The 9936-nt window shown below is 44.5% G+C and overlaps 1 protein-coding gene across 1 annotated transcript; it reads left to right on the top strand.

Moving 5' to 3' along the window:
- The first annotated feature begins 2538 nt into the window (after window positions 1-2538).
- On the top strand, window positions 2539-4381 carry LOC149450579 (uncharacterized). The gene has a single exon (XM_089691729.1). The coding sequence runs from the start codon at window positions 2549-2551 to the stop codon at window positions 3779-3781; it is 1233 nt and encodes a 410-aa protein (XP_089547855.1). The 5' UTR covers window positions 2539-2548; the 3' UTR covers window positions 3782-4381.
- Window positions 4382-9936: the final 5555 nt, after the last annotated feature.

The raw sequence follows: 9936 nt of genomic DNA, 5'->3' as shown, positions 1-9936 counted from the left end.
GGAGTGTTAGATGTATTAGCAGATTTAAAAACAGTAACTAATTGAAGCCAAACTCCAGATCACACTTCATAATCAGTTACATCAGTTTTTTCTTTTGGGATAAAAGTTTTATATGAATAAATAAAAGCTGCTCATTGTAAGCCCCCTGTCAGTGGTAAATGGTCTGCCTCATCCCTGGAACTGATACATTCTGCTGCAGAGTTTTATAAAACAGATTTACTGACTAGATCACCAGATGAATATAGAAGAAAACAAATACTGTTTAGTCCTAACTTTTGTATCCCGTATGGTAAGTTGTACATTACGTACAGTGAAGGAAATGTGTATTTTCTCCCCTGCTGATGCTGAATGTTCGCCCCTCACACAGAAATGATCGGTCTAACAATGGAATGTTCGGTGTAACACTGAGAGACAGAATACAACAACAAATTCAGCAGAAATGCGTCTAACAAATGATGACTAATCTGCATGTTCATGAGGGAAAGAAGGATTTGATCCCCTATCATTCAGCAGGATTTCTGGCTCCCAGGTGTCTTTCATACAGGTAACAAGCTGAGATTAGAAGCAGTCTCTTAAAGGGAGTGCTGCTAATCTCATTGTGTTACCTGTATAAAAGACACCTGTCCACAGGAGCAATCAAACCATCAGATTCCAAACTCTCCACCTTGGCAAAGACCAAAGAGCTGTCCAAGGATGTCAGGGACAAGATGGTAGACCTACACAAGGCTGGACTGGGCTACCAAACTATGGCCAAGCAGCTTGGTGAGAAGGTGACAACAGTTGGTGCAATCATTCACAAATGGAAGAAACACAAAACAAGTGTCAGTCTCCCTAGGTCTGGTGCACCATGCAAGATCTCACCTCGTGGAGTGTCAATGATCATGAGAACAGTGAGGAATCATCCCAGAACTACACGTGAGGATCTTGTCAATGATCTCCAGGCAGCTGGGACCACAGTCACCAAGAAAACAATTGGTAACACACTACGCCGACAAGGACTGAAATCCTACAGTGCCCGCACGGTCCCTCTGCTCAAGAAAGCACATGTCCAGGCCCGTCTGAAGTCTGCCACTGAACATCTGAATGATGCAGAGGAGGACTGGTGGAAAGTGTTGTGGTCAGAGGAGACCAAAATCCAGCTCTTTGGCATCAACTCAACTTGCCGTGTTTGGAGGAGGAGGAGGAGGAATGCTGCCTATGACCCCAAGAACACCATCCCAACTGTGAAACATGGTGGTGGAAACATTCTGCTTTGGGGGTGTTTTTCTGCTAAGGGGACAGGACAACTGCACCGTATCAAAGGGATGATGGATGGGGCAATGTACCATCATATTTTAGGTGAGAACCTTCTTCCCTCAGCCAGGGCATTGAAAATGGGTGGTGGATGGGTGTTCCAGCATGACAATGACCCGAAACACACGGCCAAGGCAACAAAGGAGCGGCTCAAGAAGAAGCACATTAAGGTCCTGGAGTGGCCTAGCCAATCTCCAGACCTTAATCTGATTGAAAATCTGTGGAGGGAGCTGAAAGTTCGAGTTGTCAAACGTCAGCCACCCAACCTTAATGACTTGGAGAGGATCTGCCAAGAGGAGTGGGCCAAAATCCCTCCTGAGATGTGTGCAAACCTGGAGGCCAACTCCAGGAAACGTCTGACCTCTGTGATTGCCAACAAGAGATTGGCCACCAAGTACTGAGTCATGTTTTGTGAAGGGGATCAAATCCTTCTTTCCCTCATGAACATGCAGATCAGTCATCATTTGTTAGACGCATTTCTGCTGAATTTGTTGTTGTATTCTGTCTCTCAGTGTTACGCCGAACATTCCATTGTTAGACCGATCATTTCTGTGTGAGGGACGAACATTCCATTGTTAGACCGATCATTTCTGTGTGAGGGGCGAACATTCAGCATCAGCAGGGGAGCAAATACGCATTTCCTTCACTTTAGGCCTTAATTATTTTCCACCCATTTCCTCCCAGCTGGACATTTTATATTGGATGATGTGATTGGAGCACAGACTTTTACATGGTGATAATAATGTGATAACATCCTCCAACTTTGGACCCTTAAACAGAAAGTGATAATGAGGGAGGAGTCAATACCCCAATGATGGTGGTCTTCAGGATCAGTCCAGTCTTCATCTTGGTTGTTCTCCCCCCATCCTCACTCTCTGACCTCTGGTGGGGCTCAGCCCCGCTGTTCTTCATGACTAAATCATGGACTAAATAAGGAAGTGCAGTACTTCTTGTGTTGGGAAGATGGCGATGAGTGATAGAGGGGGTGGGGACCCTCGTCCTATAATCCCCTCATCACTGTCCCTCCTATAAAAGACAGTTCTGGTTGTTTCCTCACTCTCTGACTAAGGTCCATGAATAAAGAAATGACCTGGTAGGAGATCAGAGGAGCCATTTCCTAGTTCCCTTGAGGGTGGAATTGTAAGCTCCTCAGAGACCAAGCTGCCTGATGTGGGCGGAGTCCTGGTTTGGGGGAACCAATCAGCTCCTGTCTAGTAATCCTCTTTGTCTTTGTATTTTAGTCCATGGCCGGGAGATGAGGAAAACCTCCGAGGATTGTCTCACTTTGTCTCCAGACTGGAAAGTAGAAGCTGAGGACATCACACAGTATAGTCCAGGAGAAAACCCCGCTCCCTCCAATGTCCATCCGGCACCACCCAGTGTAGATGGACCATCGGATTCCTCGTATCCTGAGGAACCTCAGACTGTGCAGGACCGGGCCGGCCTTCCAACAGGGAAGAGCTTCTCCTGTACTGAGTGCGGGAAGGGTTTCCACTCTGAATACAAGCTTAAGGTGCATAAAAGATCTCACACAGGGGAGAAGCCGTATTCCTGTCCTCAGTGCGGGAAATGTTTCCGTTTTAAATGTCGTCTTAATGAGCATAAAATATCTCACACAGGAGAGAAGCCACATTCCTGTCCTGAGTGCGGGAAATGTTTTTCACAGAAGTACAATCTTTCCAGACATCAGAGATCTCACAAGGGGGAGAAGACATTTTCTTGTTCTGAGTGTGGGAAATGTTTTGTAGCAAAATCAGATCTTGTTAAGCATCAAAGATCTCACACAGTGAAAAGATCTTATATCTGTCCTAAGTGTAGAAAATGTTTCTCAGAGAAGTCTGATCTTTACAGACATCAGAGATCTCACACAGGGGAAAAGCCATATTTCTGTGCAGAGTGTGGGAAATGTTTTTCAGACAAGTACAGTCTTTACAGACATCAGAGATTTCACACGGGGGAGAAGCCATATGCCTGTCCTGAGTGCGGGAAATGTTTTTCAATGAGGTTCCATGTTTACAGGCATCAGAGATCTCACACAGGGAAGAAGCCACTTTCCTGTTCTGAGTGCGGGAAATGTTTTTCTGATAAGTCCAGTCTTTGTATTCATCAGAGATCTCACACAGGGGAGAAGCCATATTCCTGTCCTGAGTGTGGGAAATGTTTTTCACAGAAATCCTATCTTTACACACATCAGAGATCTCACACGGGGGAGAAGCCATATTCCTGTTGTGAGTGTGGGAAATGTTTTTCAGTGAAGTCCAATCTTTACAAACATCAGAGATCTCATACGGGGGAGAGGCCATATTCCTGTCTTGAGTGCGGAAAATGCTTTTCGCAAAAGTACCACCTTGACAGACATCAGAGATTTCACACGGGGGAGAAGCCACTTTCCTGTCCTGAGTGCGGGAAATGTTTTTCGCAGAAGTCCAATCTTTACAAACATCAAAGATCTCACACAGGTGTGAAGCCACTTTCCAGTCCTGAGTGAGGGAAATGTTCTTCTCTGAAGTCCTGTCTTCCTGTACATCAGGGATCCCACACAACCCTGGAGGTGTATTAGTGCCCTGAGTGCGGGAAATGTCTTCTAGATGAATGTTGCTGGACATCCCAGCTCTCATGTGGGGAAGAAGCACACCCTGATATACACCTCAGATATACTCCATGGCTGATCTTCATCATGGAAGAAACAGTTCATAAGGAGATCAGAGGTCCCCAAAGACACGGATGAAGTGTGGGACGGGGTTGGCTATTGATAGCAGCTCAGTGGTTAGCCCTTCTGCCTGGCAGTACTCGGGTCATTGGTTTGAATCCCAACCATGGCAACACCTGCCTGGAGTTTGCATGTTCTCCCTGTGCCTGCGTGGGTCTCCTCCAGGTACTCTGGTTTCTTCCCACATGCCAAAGACATGCTGATAGGTTTATTGGCTCCTGTCTATATTGTCCCCTAGTATGTGTATGTATGAATGTGAGTTAGGGACCTTAGATTGTATGCTCCTCGGGGGTGGGGACTGATGGGAATGAACAATTTATGTATAAATGGACAGTGCTATAGAAGTACCTGTAATAAATATGGAGTCATCACCTTTCATTGGCTGAGTATATTTATGGTGGAAGCTTTCACAAACACTTAGAGGTTTAGTAAAAGAAAAAAAAAAAAAGTTTGAAGAATGTGAGTGACATTCGCCCGGCCCTGACGAATATTGGGCATACTTTATTTCATACTCTGATTCCTTTGGCTCCATCTAGTGGCCATAATGTGATATTGTGCTGCTGTTATTGATTGCTGTATTTCAGGAAAAATCCCCCATTATGTCCAATAGATGGAGGGCAATGTTATTACCAGGCTGCAGCTAGGGGGAGCTCTAATGTCACCCCAGCAGAGTGATCCCATCTAGCCCACATTAACCCTCTCACTGCCAGAGCTGTTTCTGCATGATTTTGCACACATGGGAAAATGCAGATTTTGGTCCTGAAGATGAGATAAACCCCCAAACATCTATTCTGTGACATCAGAGGCCCTGGAGAATAAAATGGTGGTGATTGTTAAGGTGTTCCCCGTACACAGATTCCCCTTCATATCCGCCTTTATTTCCTCCTTTCCCCCATTTTCTATGTTGGGATCTTTTCTACAATACTTTGTTATAATAATGGAACACGTTGTGTATTGTATTGTACACCAATAATAATGACTCCGCCCCCACATTCCAGACAAGGGATTTTCCTGACCAATCGGATTCCTTCCTTTACTGTTTCCTGAGGTTTTTTTTTTCTGCAATCTTGTTGAAAGTGAAATTCTAATAAAAATGTATTGAATGAAAACAAAATCCTGTGTGTGTGCAATGATGACAAAGCTGTGTATCCAGAAACGGCTGGTCGGTGACACTTCCATATACAGCCCAATGAAGTGACAAGGAAGCCCTAGAACCCTTTGGAGGAACCCTGGCTGAGAAAGGCTGGACTAGGCAGTCACATATCTCTGCCCCCCTTGCAGGGTTCCCAACCCTCCGTGACTTTTATTACTGACACAACATGAACATTTACTGACGGAGGACATGTTTTACTGACATCCTGAAAAATGACAGAATTCCTGTTAGGATTATTATTATTATACAGTATTTATATAGCACCAAAGGGTATGCTCAGCGCTGTACAGTAGCGGGGGGGACAGAACATGAGACAGGACAGTGACAATACACTACACGAGGGGTTCGAGGACACTGATCCTTGGAGCTTACAATCTAGGAGGGAGGGGAAGGTGGTACAGGAGGAGATGGCTGTGGGGGATGGAGTGGAGGAGGTTAGTTGTTAGGTGAGGTCGGATGTTAGGTGAGGTCGGGTGTTAGGTGAGGTTGGGGTAGGCTTCCCTGAAGAGGAGGGTTTTCAGGGTGCGCCTGAAGGTGAGGAGGGTAGGCGACAGTCTGATGGATTGGGGTGGAGAGTTCCAGAGGATGGGGGAAGGCCTGGAGAAGTCCTGCAATCGGGCGTGGGAGGAGGAGACCAGGGAGCTAGAGAGCAGGAGGTCCTGTGAGGAGCGGAGGGCACGGGTAGGGTAGTATTTGGGTATCAGGTCAGTTATGTAGTTTGGGGCGGCATTGTGAATGGCTTTGTAGGTCAGAGTTAGCAGTTTGAATTTGATGTGTTGGGCAATCGGGAGCCAATGAAGGGATTGGCAGAGGGGGGAGGCAGATGTGGAGCACTTGGTGAGGTGGATGAGTCTAGCCGCTGAGTTTAGGATCGACTGGAGTGGGGATAGCATTCGTTTGGGTAGGCTTACACTGACCACTGATATAAGGGGGTCCTTCTCCCATTGGTCACCAATGTAAGGGACCACTACACTGACCACTGATATAAGGGGATCCTTCTCCCATTGGTCACCAATGTAAAGGACCACTACACTGACCACTGATATAAGGGGGTCCTTCTCCCATTGGTCACCAATGTAAGGGGCCACTACACTGACCACTGATATAAGGGGGTCCTTCTCCCATTGTTCACCAATGTAAGGGACCACTACACTGACCACTGATATAAGGGGGTCCTTCTCCCATTGGTCACCAATGTAAGGGACCACTACACTGACCACTGATATAAGGGGGTCCTTCTCTCATTGGGCACCAATGTAAGGGACCACTACACTGACCACTGATATAAGGGGTCCTTCTCCCATTGGTCACCAATGTAAGGGACCACTACACTGACCACTTGTTTAAGGGGGATCCTTCTCCCATTGGTCACCAAAGTAGGGGACCACTACACTGACCACTGATATAAGGGGGTCCTTCTCCCATTGGTCACCAATGTAAAGGACCACTACACTGACCACTGATATAAGGGGGTCCTTCTCCCATTGGTCACCAATGTAAGGGACCACTACACTGACCACTGATATAAGGGGGTCCTTCTCCCATTGGTCACCAATGTAAGGGACCACTACACTGACCACTGATATAAGGGGATCCTTCTCCCATTGGTCACCAATGTAAAGGACCACTACACTGACCACTGATATAAGGGGGTCCTTCTCCCATTGGTCACCAATGTAAGGGACCACTACACTGACCACTGATATAAGGGGTCCTTCTCCCATTGGTCACCAATAGAGATGAGCGAATCGAACTAGGCGAACCGGAATTCGAGTCGAATTTCAGGAAATATTCGATTCGTGTCGAAACCGAAATTTTGCCTACTTCGGGTGCGCGAATCGAACATTTCCCGATCAGCCGGCAAAAGTGTCCCTGCAGTGAGCTCCGCTATTTCTGACAGTTCTCTGACAGAAGGAACACATGTTTAGCGGTTGAAACATTGTATCTATTAGTTTACATTTAGGATACAGATGTTTCAACCACTGTACATGTGAAGAAGTTGTGAGAGAACTGTCAGAAATAGAGGAACTCTGCACATACACTTTTTGCCGGCTTGGAATTATTCTTCTTTTCATCCTACTTCTTCTTCTTCTTCATCCTCAGAAGAAGAGGATGAGGATGAGGATGAAGAAGAAGAAGAAGAAGAAGAAGAAGAAGAAGAAGTAGGATGAAAAGAAGAATAATTCCAAGCCGCCAAAAAGTGTATGTGCAGAGTTCCTCTATTTCTGACAGTTCTCTCACAGCTTCTTCACATGTACAGCGGTTGAAACATCTGTATCCTAAATGGAAACTAATAGATACAATTTGTATCTATTAGTTTCCATTTAGGATACAGATATTTCAACCGCTGTACATGTGAAGAAGCTGTGAGAGAACTGTCAGAAATAGAGGAACTCTGCACATACACTTTTTGCCGGCTTGGAATTATTCTTCTTTTCATTCTTCTTCTTCTTCCTCATCCTCATCCTCATCCTCATCCTCTTCTTCTGAGGATGAGGATGAAGAAGAAGAAGAAGAAGAAGTAGGATGAAAAGAAGAATAATTCCAAGCCGGCAAAAAGTGTATGTGCAGAGTTCCTCTATTCTGCAGATACACTTAGAGGAGCTCTGCAGATACACTTAGAGGAGCTCTGCACATACACTTTTTGCCGGCTTGGAATTAATCTTATTTTCATCCTACTTCTTCTTCTTCTTCTTCTTCTTCTTCATCCTCATCCTCAGAAGAAGAAGAGGATGAGGATGAGGATGAAGAAGAAGAAGAAGAAGTAGGATGAAAATAAGAATAATTCCAAACCGGAAAAAAGTGTATGTGCAGAGCTCCTCTAAGTGTATCTGCAGAGCTCCTCTAAGTGTATCTGCAGAATAGAGGAACTCTGCACATACACTTTTTGCCGGAAACCGCTGTATGGAGTGAATGTCCCAGAACTGTCAGAAATAGACTATTTATGACAGTTCTGGGACATTCACTGCATACAGCTGTTTTAACCGCTGTATGGAGGGAATGTCATGGAACTGTCAGAAATAGACTATTAATGACAGTTCTGGGACTGTCCTTCAATGCAGCGGTTGAAACATTGTATGTATTTGTTTCCATAAATGGATCCATTTATGGAAACAAATACATACAATGTTTCAACCGCTGCATGGAAGGACAGTCCCAGAACTGTCATTAATAGTCTATTTCTGACAGTTCCATGACATTCCCTCCATACAGCGGTTAAAACAGCTGTATGGAGTGAATGTCCCAGATCTATCAGAAATAGACTATTTATGACAGTTCTGGGACATTCACTGCATACAGCTGTTTTAACCGCTGTATGGAGGGAATGTCATGGAACTGTCAGAAATAGACTATTAATGACAGTTCTGGGACTGTCCTTCCATGCAGCGGTTGAAACATTGTATGTATTTGTTTCCATAAATGGATCCATTTATGGAAACAAATACATACAATGTTTCAACCGCTGCATGGAAGGACAGTCCCAGAACTGTCATTAATAGTCTATTTCTGACAGTTCCATGACATTCCCTCCATACAGCGGTTAAAACAGCTGTATGGAGTGAATGTCCCAGATCTATCAGAAATAGACTATTTATGACAGTTCTGGGACATTCACTGCATACAGCTGTTTTAACCGCTGTATGGAGGGAATGTCATGGAACTGTCAGAAATAGACTATTAATGACAGTTCTGGGACTGTCCTTCCATGCAGCGGTTGAAACATTGTATGTATTTGTTTCCATAAATGGATCCATTTATGGAAACAAATACATACAATGTTTCAACCGCTGTATGGAAGGACAGTCCCACAACTGTCATTAATAGTCTATTTCTGACAGTTCCATGACATTCCCTCCATACAGCGGTTAAAACAGCTGTATGGAGTGAATGTCCCAGATCTATCAGAAATAGACTATTTATGACAGTTCTGGGACATTCACTGCATACAGCTGTTTTAACCGCTGTATGGAGGGAATGTCATGGAACTGTCAGAAATAGACTATTAATGACAGTTCTGGGACTGTCCTTCAATGCAGCGGTTGAAACATTGTATGTATTTGTTTCCATAAATGGATCCATTTATGGAAACAAATACATACAATGTTTCAACCGCTGCATTGAAGGACAGTCCCAGAACTGTCATTAATAGTCTATTTCTGACAGTTCCATGACATTCCCTCCATACAGCGGTTAAAACAGCTGTATGCAGTGAATGTCCCAGAACTGTCATAAATAGTCTATTTCTGATAGATCTGGGACATTCACTCCATACAGCTGTTTTAACCGCTGTATGGAGGGAATGTCATGGAACTGTCAGAAATAGACTATTAATGACAGTTCTGGGACTGTCCTTCAATGCAGCGGTTGAAACATTGTATGTATTTGTTTCCATAAATGGATCCATTTATGGAAACAAATACATACAATGTTTCAACCGCTGCATGGAAGGACAGTCCCAGAACTGTCATTAATAGTCTATTTCTGACAGTCCATGACATTCCCTCCATACAGCGGTTAAAACAGCTGTATGGAGTGAATGTCCCAGATCTATCAGAATAGACTATTTATGACAGTTCTGGGACATTCACTGCATACAGCTGTTTTAACCGCTGTATGGAGGGAATGTCATGGAACTGTCAGAAATAGACTATTAATGACAGTTCTGGGACTGTCCTTCAATGCAGCGGTTGAAACATTGTATGTATTTGTTTCCATAAATGGATCCATTTATGGAAACAAATACATACAATGTTTCAACCGCTGCATTGAAGGGACAGTC

The sequence above is a fragment of the Staurois parvus genome, unplaced genomic scaffold (assembly GCF_062004578.1).
Source record: "Staurois parvus isolate SC_StPar_1 unplaced genomic scaffold, SC_StPar_1.0 ptg000570l, whole genome shotgun sequence".
Lineage (NCBI taxonomy): Eukaryota > Metazoa > Chordata > Amphibia > Anura > Ranidae > Staurois > Staurois parvus.
Note: the sequence above shows the minus strand (reverse complement) of the source record. Positions and strands in the feature narration are given on the sequence as shown.